The sequence below is a fragment of the Corvus moneduloides genome, chromosome 12 (genome assembly GCF_009650955.1).
Source record: "Corvus moneduloides isolate bCorMon1 chromosome 12, bCorMon1.pri, whole genome shotgun sequence".
NCBI classification, from domain to species: domain Eukaryota; kingdom Metazoa; phylum Chordata; class Aves; order Passeriformes; family Corvidae; genus Corvus; species Corvus moneduloides.
The window spans coordinates 6572870-6588142 of record NC_045487.1 but is presented as its reverse complement, the minus strand read 5'-3'; the positions used below and the strand labels follow the sequence as shown (position 1 = coordinate 6588142).

The 15273-nt window shown below is 48.8% G+C and overlaps 2 protein-coding genes across 2 annotated transcripts; one reads left to right on the top strand and one right to left on the bottom strand.

The window, feature by feature from the left end:
• Nucleotides 1-1161: 1161 nt before the first annotated feature.
• CIAPIN1 (cytokine induced apoptosis inhibitor 1) lies at nucleotides 1162-8264 on the bottom strand. The gene is made up of 9 exons (XM_032121719.1): nucleotides 8182-8264; nucleotides 6050-6232; nucleotides 5603-5755; nucleotides 4654-4730; nucleotides 4240-4408; nucleotides 3957-4030; nucleotides 3512-3627; nucleotides 2924-2993; nucleotides 1162-2397 (listed from the first exon to the last, which is right to left on the bottom strand). Exons 2-9 carry the CDS (start codon nucleotides 6204-6206, stop codon nucleotides 2287-2289), a joined length of 927 nt encoding a protein of 308 aa, XP_031977610.1. The 5' UTR covers nucleotides 6207-6232; nucleotides 8182-8264; the 3' UTR covers nucleotides 1162-2286.
• Nucleotides 8254-15254, top strand: COQ9 (coenzyme Q9). Its single transcript, XM_032121718.1, has 9 exons — nucleotides 8254-8326; nucleotides 9058-9229; nucleotides 9810-9945; nucleotides 10302-10444; nucleotides 10706-10790; nucleotides 11944-12048; nucleotides 13211-13366; nucleotides 13743-13796; nucleotides 15131-15254. The coding sequence occupies exons 1-9, from the start codon at nucleotides 8269-8271 to the stop codon at nucleotides 15164-15166; spliced, it is 945 nt and encodes a 314-aa protein (XP_031977609.1). The 5' UTR covers nucleotides 8254-8268; the 3' UTR covers nucleotides 15167-15254.
• Nucleotides 15255-15273: the final 19 nt, after the last annotated feature.

Below are 15273 nucleotides of genomic sequence, written 5' to 3'. Positions count from 1 at the left end.
CAAAGGGTATGAGCAGAATGACATGCTCACTAAATTGCAAAGAGACAAAAATGGAAAGCTGAGGTACAAATCAATTTAAGATTAACAAGGGCTGCCAAAGGCTCTGCATTTGCTTAACTGCCTTAAAAAGAAGTGGAGGGGAAAATGTGGCTCATTGCTTCACCAGGGAAGAGTTATTGATCAATGAAATGGAGGAAGCTGGGACATTCATAGTGCTGCATTTGCATCCTCCTTTGTGCCCAAGGTTAATGGGGAATTGATAAAAACTCTCCAAAGACTGTTTCCCCAGGTCAACAGCAGGGAAACTAGCGACTCAATCAGATCTGGGATAGCTTTTTTAACAGGGAACCAGGCAAGAAGATATGAAATAGCCTTGGAGCAGCAACATGAGTAAGCAAGAGGGGGGGAAAGGCAGCCAGGGCTGCTGGAGGAAGTAGCTGAGGTAACCTCTCCCATGCAAGCAGGAAGGGTGGGGGCAGCATCTTTGCTCATTGGCTATTTTTAAAAAGGTGAAGCAGCTACTACAGCCAGAGCTGAGCCTCCAAATTTCACTTCTCAAAAAGATGCTATCACAAGCAGCTAAGCAAACGTGTGAAGATAAAGCAGTAACGCAGTAATGCTCTCCTTGCCCCAAACACCTCCATATGGAGAGGGCCCCTTGTCCTTGTGTGCACCCAGGGCAGGTGGGTGAAACATCCCTGATGGGTTTTCCTGCCAGGAGCATGGAATGTGTCCTTGCTGCCCCTCAAGCTCTGCTGGCCATACAAAGGAAGGCTGACTCATGCAGAGAAACAAAAGTAAAACTGCTGCTTCTCCCAGTTTGGGCAAGAGGAAAGTGGAGTTCAGGGTAAGGGATGCCTTTTATCAGGGACATCATAGAGATCTGATTTTCTCCTACCAGTGAGGCTGAGAAAAGGCAATAAAACTCTCAAAGGCCATAAGTGTGCAGAGGCTTTTGCCCACTTCCTTACATCATGAGCTAGGAGCAGCAAGTTGGTTGGACAGGTGGTTTACCACACAACTGCTGTCTCCTTGGCAGCGGTTCTTGCTGATGACAGACGCAAGGACTGGGGAAGAGTGAAAGATAGGTGATGCAACCTAATATTTGAACAGTTTGAGAAATCCCTGAGAGGCCAAGAAGAAGGAGAAACACACTTAGAATACCACTCATACCAGCCTTAAAACAAAGGCTTTATTATTGGTCACTTTTATTTCAAGAACAGAGCAGCCTTTCATCCCAGCACCCTCCATGAGTTTAGTAACTCAGGTAGCACACAATAAGCAGTCACATCCTGTAGCGCAAGAGCCCCAAACAAAACAATCCCCACTGAGACACTGGATGTGGGCTTTCCTCCTCCCCCTCCCTGGGTGAGAAGCAAGCCCGGCACAAAATGTGAACAGCACCCTCATCCCACACCTGCAGGATGCTTCACTAGCAGTAACTACACAAATAAATAGTATCTCACAGAGAGGGAGCAGATGGCGACCAAAGATCATCTAGAGATTAAGTTATTGCTATGTTCTTAAGTATTTGACACTGCAGGTAACTCACTTGGGTGACCACCAAGAGAGGTGACAGTCTCAGATTGCCCTTGTGTTATCAGTTTAGTTTCATCAGCTCCCTGCCTTAAAGGCAGGAGTTCTTGGTGGGACTGAAACTTTGTCATTTTGCTGGAAACAGCTGGGGGTAGGGGACTCCCAAAACACCTGGAAATTGATCATGCCTGCCAGCCTTTCCTAAGAAGATCATGCACACTGCTAAGAGTACATACTGCTAAGTGTACATACTGCTCAAGCTCCTGACTTGCCACAGGAGCTGCTGAGCCATCTCCACATGATAAGGGGCTGCAGGTTCAAATTTCAAAGAGAGCAGGAGCCCACTCATGCCGGGGGCTGAGCCAGAGCTGCTGATTCACCAGGGAAAATCAGGACTAATTAGAGCTGTAGGAAACGGGCATGGGAAATGCCACAGGCACACAAGGACAACCTGACACGTGACTGTACTTCCCTCTGCTGGTGGGACATGCTGTGACAGCCAGCGTCCAGGATCAAGTCAGGTCAGCCAAAACAAGGTGTAACATGAAGTCTAATACATGACTTGTCACCAGACGATCAGGTAGCCCAAGGCTGATGGCAAGCGGTGAGCTCACAGCAGTGTCAGTGCCCGCAGTGTCCCTCCACACATGGAGTATTAGGTGGAGAGCATGAGTTTGAGAGGATGAGGACTGCAGGAAGAACCTCAGAGTGACGGAAAAGCAGCAGAGTCCTTGGCAGGACATGTCTTTGTTAGGCATCGTGCAGCTGGTTCTCTTGCAGGAGAATCTTCTCTCCAGGCTTGAAGGCAGGCATCCCCAGGTAAGGGCAGCTGGCACAGCGGAATGCATCCCCCAGGTAGCACTGGCAAGGGAAAGAGAAGCACTGTCTGTTATCAGGTGCCACTTTCAGGTTTCTTCCCGTGACATGGTTTCTCCAGCTCAAGAGATGTCTCATGCTCCTCAGCATGTAAGAGCACAGAAACTGCTTCCCTTCTACCCCCTTCTCAACACATCTGGTTAGTGCGGATGGCAGAGCTGTGCAGGCATTGGGCTCACACAGAAATGTCTCCACCCCACCCGGTGTGCCCAGGCTGGGGGAGTCCCCTGAGCTCCCCAAAGGCAGCCCTCCTTGAGCAGATCCCTGGTTAGCTTCTGAGCAGGGGGAAAAGGCTCACTGCTCACTCTGACTCCCCTAGGAAGACAGAAAAGACAGCATGTGCTGGTACAGAGCCCGTGAGCACAGGGCAAAGGCTGGAGCTCTGCAGAAGCTGCAGAGGCAGTGTGTGGAAGCAGTGATCCAGCTCAGACAGCAGTTACTAGGGAATGCAATTCTTACACAGAGATCATATACTGCAAACCACAGTACAGAGACAAAAATTACTAATTACATTTCCACAGGCAGATTTGGGCTGTGAGCTCTTCTTCTCCTGTTCCAGTTCTTCAGCCAGGCCACATGTGCTGAAGAAAAACAAAGAAGTCACCTGCATCTTTCTGCTTAAAGGTCATGAGTCATCAACACTTGTGCCAGCCCTACTCACGTGCAACAGCCCTCACAGCTGACTCTGGGACTCACGCTCCTCACTTTGTTCTTCAGCACCATGGTTTGTATAGCAAGTGTTGAAACACTCCTCAAGTTAAAACTGAGTGGGAAATGACACTACAGCACTCGCTACTTGTGCTGTTTCTCCTTGGAATGTGAGAAACCAGGGTTTTAGGCAAGCTGCACAAGCTATGCAGCCACCTCCAGGATGGCTGTTGATAATACACACCATTGTGATAATTTGTAGCAGTCACAGGCCAATTCTCATTGTATTTGTGTTTACATTCCAATAACTAAGATAAGAAAGGACATGAACCAAGAGAATAAGGCTCTGAAGAACAGCAAATTGCCTACAATCGTTTTTAAATCCCTCCAACTCTTAAGAGTTTAATGCTCCAGTTGAAAGGTTCACCGATACATCAATTCCAGCACTGACCAGTTCTTGCAGGCTTTCTTTTTGCCCGTTTCTTTGCAGGATGGAGCTCTGAGGGATGATGGATCTGGCTTTTTCAAATCTTCTGAATCCAACAGCTCATCAGAGTCCAAAAGATCCTGAAAACACACCATGGGAAACAAAATGCAGGAAATGGACTTTTCAGTAGGGAATGACACTGCTAAGTTACGTTCGAAGACATGGTGCTATCTGTACACAGGCATTAAAGTGCTGCAGCTGTGCCCTCTTATCCCTGCCTCCTCTCTGCCCTCACCACACCACTGAGCTCTCCAGACCCCATGAAGGAGATGAGCTATTTTGTCTTAGGGAGATTTTTCTACCTCTGAAGTTGTAAAGCTTCCTAACAGGCATGACTGAAAGTATTTAGAATAGGAAAGAATGGGGAGAGAGAAAGAATAGCAAAGCCTCACAAAAAAAAACCACTTACCATCTCTTCATCATTCATATCATTGGCAGACAGTGTCCACAGCTTGGCAGCAGCTGGGTCCACAGAGGGTTTTCCTGGAGTCAAAACAAAGGAAGAAACAGCAGTTATTGCAGCTTTTACCCCATCTACTCCCAACAAATAAAGAGTTCAAGCAATTTTGGAAAGCCCGACTTCATAGGTTTTTACTGTAGCACTCCCTGCTTGGGAACTGTCTCCCTGTTCCAAGTGATGCCTGTCACTGAGAGCCAGGAAATCCAGATATTCAGCATGCTCCACTCCTTACCTGAAGGACCAGGTGTCTTGGCAAAGGACAGTTTGAGCTGACTGGAGGATCCCACTTCGAAATTGGGCTTCCTGCCTTCTATCTGAACAATGAGAAGGTCACTGCCTTGGTAACCCAGATGTTCTCCGACAGACTGGACCTCCTCTGGGCTCAGCGCTTCCTTTTGCAGCTGCAAAGTAAGATTTTAAGTTAACCTCATGCAGAACCCCTTCTTTTACCACCAAGCCCAGCATTCCAGTGAACAGATAGTCAGTACTTTCAATCCTGAAGAAAAACACCACGCTGACAATAACTAAAGTTTGTGCCAGGCAGTGGCCATTTACAGCAAACCAGGGTAGCTAAAAACTTCATCTCCCAGCAAATCCCCAAGCAACTGCCCGAAGGCATTTCTGGAAATGGTGAACACATGCCTACCTCCTTCACTTCCACCAACCCAGAGAGAGTCAGAGTTGTGAGGAGCTTGGCTGCTGTCTTGATTTTGCCATTGCTTCCTGCAAGACACAAAAGCAGAGAGTAGGAGGAGGCAAGAACAAGAATACAGCTCACTGAGAAACCTGGAAGAGCAAGAACTTTAGAGGGAAGTTCTTGAGCCAAACCTCTGCACTAAAATTGGGCCCTTTCTGCTTGACAGCAGGAACAAAGCAGAAAAAGCAGCAGCAGCTTGTTCATTAAAATAACAGCGTGGGGTCACAAACCCATTCTAGCTCCAAGTATGTTCTATATATGCCAAAACTTTACTCAACCCAATCAATACCCATTGAAATAAGATAAAAAACCCAGCCTCAAACCCCAAACAAACTCACTCCCAAACATTTTTACTTATTAAAGAAAACTACTCATAAAGTTTTCAAAACATGGACTCCTAAATGAACACATTACATTAAGAAATCATCTTGTGTTCACCTTCTCATGGCTCCTCTAGCTGTACCATGGCAGGCGCTCTGGCTTTTCTCTTAAACCCCAGTCCAACCACTTTTAACCTTTTCTGGATAACTATTTCTCAACTGGCTTCTGGGGCACTCTCTTCAGCACCTGTTACCTGTTTTTAAAACCACTTTGGAAGCTCCTCAGAAACACAACATCTACAACTACTTAACATTGCACCCTGAGGAGAAAACAGTGATCACTGAAGCTTTTCAGTGTAGTTTAGGAACAAGCCTATCCAGCATTTTTGATAGAAGCAGAGTGACTGCAAACATCTCTGATGGATACCAGCTTAAGCACAGGATAAAAACCTCGTGATTTGGGTTAGTGTATCAGGAGAATGAAAATCTCTGAACATCAATTGGGGTTCCTGTCCTTTCTATTTCAGCCTAATCCTCACGAGAAATGCTATGTTGCCATGGAAGCAAGATTCTCTCACCTGATTCTGTAACCACTGGTTCTTTCAGGAGGACACGGCCCCCTGGCTTAAGTATCCGAGCTACTTCTGCCAGGAGCTCCACACTGTGCTGTGCTGTACTGCCTGGTACCATGCCCGAGAGGATTACATCAAAACTGGACTCCCTGTGAGCCGCTGAGAAGAAAGAGGAAGATGGTACAATTTTACACATGTACACATACAGCTTAATACACCAGTTCCACCTCCCTCAGCCCTCATGCTTGTGTGCAACAGCAACAACTGACTAAAGACACCAAGCATAGAAGCACGGCCAGGGTGCAACACTTCCCCTGCTGGATTGCCCAGGGTAAGAGCCAGCAGCAGGTGATGTTCTGAGTGCTGACTCCCAAAGCAGGAAGGTGTTGGCTCACACAGCAGCAGAACCCTTACCCTGTTAAGGAAACAGTGAAAAATTAAGCTCATTCTTACACTGAGGCAGCTGGTTAACGTTTTCCACAGAGACACGATTATCAGCTCCCACCAGCGCCTGGACTTTATCCACCAAATCCTTGAGGCCTTCGACCGGCGAGGAGCTGTCCCAGACGATGGCCACACGCTGGCCTGGAGTGACTCCATACTCCCCCATTTCAGCAGCAGCAAACCTGGCAGTGGCTGGGAGAGGAACAGGGCGGGAGAAGGAGAGGAAGGGTAAGTGCTGAGCACAGCACAAACCTCTGTGCACTGTGATGTAATCGGTTGAGGTGTTTTTTAATAAATGGGGATAATTTTCTGGAGGCAGGCAGCACAAAGTTCCCACAAGCTGTGCGTTAAAAGGACATGAAGAAAGAGCTACACTTCAGGCCATAACTCAGTTTCTCTCCCGTTCAGGCACTAGTTTTGCTGGAAGGCTGCATGCTGTGCTTTAAAGAAACCAAAAAACAACAAAAAACTCACCTGCTTTCCTTAAAAATCTGAATAAGACAGCATTTCTGAATTTCCTGAGCAGTGACAGCTATTTGAATATAAACACTGCCTTGTCTCTCCTACTCCAAACACAACCTAGCAGAGTTTGCTTACGCAGTACAACAGAAGAAAAAAGTAACTTTCAGCATTCCAGCATTCCAGATTGAGGCTCTTCCCACCGTTATGATTGGTTGCACAGGGTGAGCAAATTACAGGGAGGGAGGAGCAGAACAGAACCTTCAGTGACAGTTTTGAGAAAGCTGTCTCACTGATACTTTATATGAGATTGTATTCTTTGTATGGCAATAGTATCCCATCATCACCAGTTCTCACAGCAGCACCAGCTACTGAACCCGATGACCTCTCCTCTTTCCTCTATCCAACATAAACCTATTTTCTTCATAATTTAACACAACCACAGAGAACAGAGAGCACTGGTGACCAGAACAGTTGCCCAGCATGTCTTCAATTAGCTGCACACCACACACCTACTTCAGGAGAGACAGCTGTAAGCAAGGTCTTTACCAGGAATCACTACATCACACATCCTGGGTAATGCCTTATTGCCACAACGCTGTCACTGAAGCACAGCTCGTGGATATGCTGTAGCAAATTTAACTGCAGTCAGGTGGGGAGTGGATTTTGACCTACAGTTCCTCTGGCTCTGGGTGCTGTGGACTCCCCCTCTCTCCTGGAAACTGCAAACAAATTTAGAATGGGGCACTCTGTGCCTTTTCTCAGCTACTCAGGTAGGAATTCACACTAAAACAACCACAATGCCAACCAGGTGGGGAATGTACACCTCGAATGTACACCGCAGGTTGTAACATCTCACAGCTGGCTTTGCATGTGTGACACAAGCTAAGCAGCTACAGCAGACAGTAACACTCATGAACACACATATTAATCCCATTAAAAAGTCACCTTTCCCAAGAAGAAAGCTGAAAATATCAAGAGATACTTAAGCTGTTAGGCTAAGGTGGGAAAGATAAACCCGAAGTGACACCTTCCTCTCTGAACAGCAGGCTGTGACCTTTCAAGATCAGTCAGAGCCCAACCTGCACCAACAGCACCACCACCTTCAGTGCCCTGAGATGCGGGGAGGAGGCCGAAGATGCCGGGTGGGTGGTGTGAGGAGGGGCCCTTATCTCCGTGTCGCACACATTTAACAGTCCCTGAGGAACAGGGAAAGGAAAGGGACTAAACAATACCGCAGGTTCCGCTTCAGCGGGATCAGAAACCTGCTGTGTTGGAACGGGATGATCGTGACGGTCCCTTCCAACCCAAACCATTCCAGGGTTCTGCAGCACGTCAGGGCTGTAAACTGCAGCCTCCTGACGCAGCACAGCCAGCTTCCAGCGGCCGGGAATGCTCCGGCTTCCAGCGGCCGGGACGCGGCGCAAGGCTGCGGGCCCTACAGCAGGTGCGCATTTTAAGCACATGGAGAACAGGCGAAATTAAACCTCTCGGTCGCCGAGCAGGGACGGTTTGGAGGGAGCAAGGACAGGACACGTAGGGGAATTTCGTGAAGGAATTAAACACACACACACAGTCCGTCCCCCGCCCCCCCCTACACCGCTTCAGGCGAGGTCTGAGAAAAGATTTTTAAGGGGAAAAAAGGGGGACCGCCGTCCCCGTCCGCCGCGCTCCCCGCTCACCTCCCTCGCTCGGCCCGCTCGCCCCCGGTCGCTCGTCCCGGTCTGACGCCGTCACCGCGACGTCATCGCGCTCTGCCCGCTTCCAAGATGGCGGCGGCGGGCGGGCTGCGGCGCGCGGGCTGGCGGCTGTGGCGGGGCCGCGCGGGTGAGGGGCGGGGGGCGCGCCGGGGGCGCGGCGCGGGGAGGGAAGGGGGGGGGGAGGCGCGCTCCCGTGCGCGCTCCCGTGCGCGCTCCCGTGCGCGCGCCCCGATGATCGGGGCGGGGCGGGGCGGGGCGGGGTAAGGTGAGGTGAAGGGCACGAGGGCTGTGAGGGAACCGCGGCGGGCGCCGAGCGGGTGGGTTTGAAGGAGGGGTTGCTGGGTGGTATTTTCTTTAAAAGCGTCGGCCGTGAAACGAAATTTGTTAAAAAAAACACAAACCAACGAACCCAAAAACCAGCGGCTAAATTAAAAGTTCCCCCCAGAGTGTCGTTGAGTAATCGGTCAGTGATTACGATGTGGTGTCTTGTCACGGCTGTTCGGCTCCCGAGTAGGACTTGCCTCTTGGCCCCTGCTCGGAGGTCAGTGCCTTCCACCTAACCCCTTAATCAGGGCTAAAAAGGGGACAGGGCATGTTTGGGTGCCTGGTTTCCAGTCCAAGATTGGGAAACTATTTGCAATACATGCCATTTTCACTGTTCTTTCCCTCACAAAACATTTTTGCTTTATTTTTTTTCACGTAGACATGAGCTCAGCTGAGACTGGAACTAATCAGAAGCGTAAAAAAAGGCTCTACGAATTTCTGTTCTTTTCAGCTGTGTTCACCACAACTCTCCACCTGAATTTTCTGTGTGTCCTGGTGTGGGAAGGAGATGCTGACTCTTGGTTTCCCTTGCAGTGGTCAGGTGCCAGCACTACCCACCACTCCGTGCTCTCCAGGCCTCGGCTACGCTGAGGAGAGCATCCGACGAGCACAGGAAGGAGCCATTGACATCTTCCTCTCAGCAGCACTTTGATTCGCCTCCAGCTGGGCACCAGCCTGAAGAGGAACCCCAGGGCCCTTGCCCCAGGTAACTCACCAGCTCCTTCTGGCACTGTCCCACGGGCAGAGGGATTGGAGGGCTTTTGCTTTCCTGAAACTCGCATCTGAAACTTGAAGACAACAAGATCCAGAGTTAAGGAGCCCCAGACTGTAGCAGCTAGAGAGCTGGTTTGCTGTGACAGTGCAAATTCCACCATGGAAACAGTATGGGACTTGCTTTCAAGAGGGAAGCTTTCTTGTCTGCAAAGGGTATGTCTTTGCTTCTGGATTTTTGTGTAAATCTAAAAAAATAGGGACAATATGTTGACCATATGCCCGTGTTAGAAAAGGTTGTAGTTTAGTTTTCTGTAAAGGAGGGGGAATGTGGGGCTGATTGGTCTCTGTGTAGGCATCTGCATTGAGCCCTCCTTCCCTTATTTTTCTCTTCTCTCACAGCAAAGGTGCGTTAAGAATCGTTTTTCTGGACAGGGAAGGATTTTACTGGAGGAGGCCAGATTTATACTAAGCATGTCTCAAAATGTGCCTGGTGTCAGTGAGTGAGTGGCAGAGTCCAGGGTTCTGATGTTTGGTGGTGACATTCCCCTCACTGTAACAATACCTTCTCATAGTTACACTGGCCAGGGTGGCCAGGAGTCTGAGGACTATGAGAGCGAGGAGCAGCTGCAGCATCGAATCCTCACAGCGGCGCTGGAGTTTGTGCCTGAACATGGCTGGACTGCAGAGGCCATTGCAGAGGGAGCCAAGGTATGTGGGGACAGAAGCAACAAACCAGTTGAAAACTGGATGGAGCTGAAGTGCAGAGACAGCCAGGCCTGCATGCTTCCCCCACATACTCTTGGGCGATGCACCTAAGTCAGCAAATGCTACTGGGCCGGAATGAAACCCAGCTGCTACAGATAACCCCCTCAGAGTTAGACTAAGGCATGAGGTAGAGTAGTGATCCTAAAGAGAGGAAAACATGTACAGGAAGTGCTTTTTAATGCAGCGTTGTTTTGTTTAAATTCACATAATGTCTTCCACAAAATTAATGAAACTTTTTCTAGCTGGATCCCTCTTAGCAGTGTCTGACCTGGTCTGTGCTTCTCCCCTCTTCCCTACAGACCCTGGGCCTCTCTGTTGCTGCAGCAGGGATGTTTCACAGTGATGGCAGTGAACTGATCCTGCACTTCGTGTCTGAGTGCAACACCAAATTGTCCAAGCTGCTGGAGAAGGAGCAGAAACTAGTGCAGCTGGGTGAAGCAGAGTGAGTACTAGGTGTGAACAAATGTCTTCCTTTGCAGATTTTGGGAACTGCGTAGACAGAGAGGCCACCTGGGACACAGATAAGTTAAAAGTGTAGTCTACCCAAATAAAGCCATTTTCCCAGATACAGACTAGAACCAAAGGCATGAAGGATATATAACACTTTGCTTATCTAATGCTAAGCCAGGTGGAGATTGATCTTTCAAGATCAGAATTGAATTTAACTTGGATGTGCTTCCTAATTATTTTTTTCCTTACCCAGGAAGAAGCCTATAGATGAATTCTTGAGGCATGCTGTGGAAGCCAGACTGAGGATGCTGATTCCATATATTGAGAAATGGCCCCAGGTATAAAAGTAATACCAACATTGTCTCCTTTGCGTGTGTGTATTTTAAACACCCTGTGACTTTCAACATAGTCTCTCCACCAGATTAGTTCAAGGTTGTAAATGAAGCCCTGGCTGGTTCAAATGATTAGTAGCCTTCAAGAGGAGAGCAACCTTGGAAGGAGGCAGTTAAAGGTGACCTTAGAGCAACTATTTCTCGCAGTTCTGGAAAGGCAAAGCTCTCTGTTGTTCACTCCACCCATCTGGCATCCCCAGGGTATAACCTGTGTCTCTGCTCAGTCCTATTTGCAGTGTCACTGCAAGTCAGGCTCTGTGCAGCGTTGCTGTGGCTGCACTGGGATCACCTGACACCTGGAAATGCAGAACTGCTTTGCTGCAGGAAACTGTCATTGACTGACAAAACCCTGGCAGCCTGAGGGTAGAGCTGTGAACTGAGAGGGCTCCATGCTTCAAAATACAGATTTAACTCTCAAGCCGTTCTTCCCAGCGTGGGAAAGGAATTGAATTGTGGCCACAGTGACAAGCAAAGAGTTCCTAATCTTGGGCTGCAAAGATTGCTGTGAGGTCAGCCTCTGTCCAGAACCACTGCTGGCCTCTGGGCAGCTGAATCCAGCACCCCATGCACAGAGAGAGAGTACAGGCTTCATGTTGTTCTTCCAGATTAGCATAATTTACCTTGTGAAGGATGTGGGTGGTTTGTGTCTCTCCTGGCATTGTGTGATTATGTTCAAAGGCTGCAGGATCCCAGCAGGGCCATTATGGCTGGTGCTGTTCTGCCCTTGGTTGCCACTCTTGAGTTCAAAGTCAAATTCAGAGAAATGAGAGATGTGACTCCCTACCCACAAGGGCACAGCACAGGATGAGTCAGCTGAGCCTCAGATGTTTCCATGCCAGAGAGGCACAGGGATGTCTGAACTGAGCAGGGATCTTTCGGCTCCAGTACAGGGTGAGGCCTGAACTTGCCAGCCACACTGTGTGTTCCCTGCACATCCTGTTGCTTGTAAGGACTGCAAAGAGCTGGGAGGACTTGTCACTGGGAGCTGGAGGCAAGTCAGCAGCAACAGGGAAAACATAACAGAGCAGAGCACTGTTGGTCTGCTTAAATTGCATCCTTCTCTCTTGGGCTCCCATTTCTGTGTGTGTTTCCTTTGCAGGCCCTGAGTGTCCTGTTACTCCCACGTAACATCCCTTCGAGCCTCAACCTCCTCACCTGCATGATCGATGATATCTGGCACTATGCTGGGGACCAGTCCACAGATGTGAGTCCTTGTGCTTTGGGGACAAGCTGGTTCTACCCCTCAGCAAAATCATGGGTTCAAGTAGGAGTGGGGTTGAGTCCCTCTGCAAATGGCTCCTTTGTTGAGTGAAGAAGACATTGCAGAGGGACCCAAGGGTCTTTATAAACTACAGTCTAATTTCTTAAGAGCCACTGAGACTAAATGCAAATTACTGCCAATGGGATTAGTGCAAATTAAAAGGACCTACTTTCCTAGGCTCTTAAGTGCTCTTCTTTTTTGTTTTTGAAGATACAGACAAAGTTGTTGAGATTTTGAGACTAAGAAGTTGATCCTGTTTTCAGTGAGTGAGCAGTGGGTCTGTCAAACAGCTCTCTTCCACCAGCAGTAGCATTTACAGACTTGACTTGAAAACCTTTAAAGAACCTACCTAAAAATACCAGTAGCTTATTAAAGCTTTCATCTTTCTGGCAGGAAATAAAAGAAAATTATAACCTTAATTATAGCAATTAATAAATTACTTTAATTCTTATAGATGTAGGGAGAGATGGAAAAAGCTAAATGAACCATTTTAACAAACTACTTTAATAAACTTCTTTTATCTGTGTATAAAAGAGAAGCTACTGCAGTGAAAAATAAATAAGATGGCCGAAAAATTAAAGGAATAAACCAGAAGACAACTGAAAGAACACAATTGCTTCAGGAACTGAAAGTCCCTTATGTGTTATGCAAGTCAAATCAACATGTTGGAGCTAGTGTCTGCACTGAGCTGTTCCTAAAGTCTCACTGATGCAGGGATTAGAAGAGGTTCTAATGTTGGTGTTTTGTTTGCACCTTCTGACTGGTTACATGAGTTTTCCGGGCAAGCTGTGATGCTGAGCCTGCTCCCTCTTTCCCAGTAAAGGGATTTAAAGTCCTCACAGCAGGTCGCTTTTCCCAACACCAGGAGCCAGGCAGAGTATTCTCATGCCTCAGAGACTCCTTCACGTGGGTTTTTAGGAGCACAAAGAGAACAGAAAGAGTTTTGTCACAGGCCCTGAGAGATCCAGCTGCCTATGGCAACTTCGCCTGTATGGGGAAGGAACGTGCTGTGGGTGTGTGATTTTCCCTTGCTGTTCTCTGATAGCTGCACTCTTGATGTGCATTCAGATCACAGCTTTGTCTCTGTCCTCCTGTGCCCCTGCAGTTTAACTGGTACACTCGCCGGGCTGTGCTCACTGGCATCTACAACACCACTGAGCTGGTGATGATGCAGGACTCGTCCCCTGACTTCGAGGATACTTGGCGCTTCCTGGAAAACAGAGTAGCTGATGCCATGACCATGAGCAATACTGCCAGTCAGGTAACCTTAGGGACAAGTGTGCATGCAGCAAATCCCTTCTCCCCAAGGATATATGCGGGCACACCTGGCTTTTCCATCCTGCAGATCCCACATCTGCTGAGAGACACCCTTGTTGCTGTCAGTTCACAATCAATAAACTATTATGTGTTTTTTAGTAAAATGACATGTAGCTGCCCTCTTTGTCAGACTGTCCCAATGGTTAGGAGACATCCCAGGAAACCCCTTCCATGTGTCCTATCTGCGGCTGTCACTTGTCTGTGGTGCTGTCAGCACCTTTCTGTAGCAAATACGTTTGTTGTCCGTTCCATCTGTGTGTTTGGGGGCCACAAGTGCAACTGCAGGAAGCAAAAGGTCGTGTTCTCCCTGTGTCTCCCAGGTACAATCCACTGGAGAAGCCGTTGTCCAGGGTCTGATGGGAGCTGCAGTTACTGTAAGTAATGCTGAAACCAGCTGGGCTGTGAGAGCAGAATTGCTTCTGAATGTCATCATGTGTTTTCCTCCCAAATCTAGAGGACAACATGGAAAAACAATCGTCTTTCATAACTTAGATTTACTTAAGGGTGATTTCCTGGGTAGTTTGGCGTTAGTTCACTGTTTTGTGGTGAAATAACTTGTAATAGAGCATAAGGAAAGTACGTCAGAAGCTGCAGGGTGAGCTTTAGGGATGAGAGAGGTGACCAGAATAAATACAACTGTCCTCCCTTGCTTGTCACAAGATCTCTCCCTCTGCCAGGCCCTGTGCTGGAAATCTTGACAGAGGGTCAGTGGCCCCATGGATACTTGGGAGGTGGCACCTGTCCCTGAGCCAGCAGGGTGACTTCCTCAGGCTGTTTCATTTGACCCCAGTGCCCTTCCAAGAATTCATTCACTTCTTGGTAGTGTCCTGGACTGCTTTCTGTCCATGCAGAGGGAACTGCACTTCCTCTGAGAAATAGCTCTTTGTGTACCCAGGAGTGACTTTTGACGGGCTTCAGGGCCTTGCTGTGATTCTATTTTCGGACAACTCCCATCGCATTTAGCAACAAAGTGATTTCCTTGTTACCAGAAATACATTTACCTTGTATCAGGACAAGACAAACAGGCTGGAACATAAATTAGAAATTGTTTTTACTGATGAAGCACTTCTCAATAATTTCTCCCACCTCCTTCCCCCTGCAGTTATGGTGAAATTTAGTGTCTCTCCTCTTTCATACCTGCATATGCCAAAAGGATCCTCCACTAGAGAAATCCCGGGCTCCGTTTTACATCCACACGATGCTCTCGGGTCTGGGATATCTCCCATTGCCGAGGTTTGGTCTGTCCCTGCAGCAGATCCACTGCACAGATAAACGGGAGGAACTGGATGGATTCTGAAGCGGGCTGGGTTGTAGTCAGATGGCTTTAGGGCAGAATCATCCCAATACATAACTATTAGGGGAACACATCCCGAACCTCCCACGTCCAGGGTGTCCCGAGGGTAGCACTGTCCAGGCGTGCTGAGTTCTGCAGGTCTCTGCAAAATGAATGAGTGAGCGTAAATTCACTGCCGAGGTCTGCATGGCCGCAGAAATAAACCCAAGCTGAAACCTACTGACCGGGAGTGCAGGTTCCGGTCAGAGGGGTGGCCGGAGGTGGATCCAGTTTGATCCTTGCCTGTCCCCAGACCACAGTGATGCCTCTCGCCCCCCGCATCACTGCTCGCAGCACAGGGGCCTCCCCTCGGCACCTGCTCCGGCGGCCGCCCCGGGACAGCGGCACTAAACCCCGTTCTCCCTGTGCCCACAGATCAAGAACCTGGCGGGGCTGAACCAGCGCCGGTGAGGCGGCGGCGGTGGCGATGGCGGTGGCGAGCACCGGAGGAGCCGCGCCCGGCCCTTCCCCGGCACCAATAAAGTCGTACTCAGCCTGGCACGGACTCTTTTTGCGGG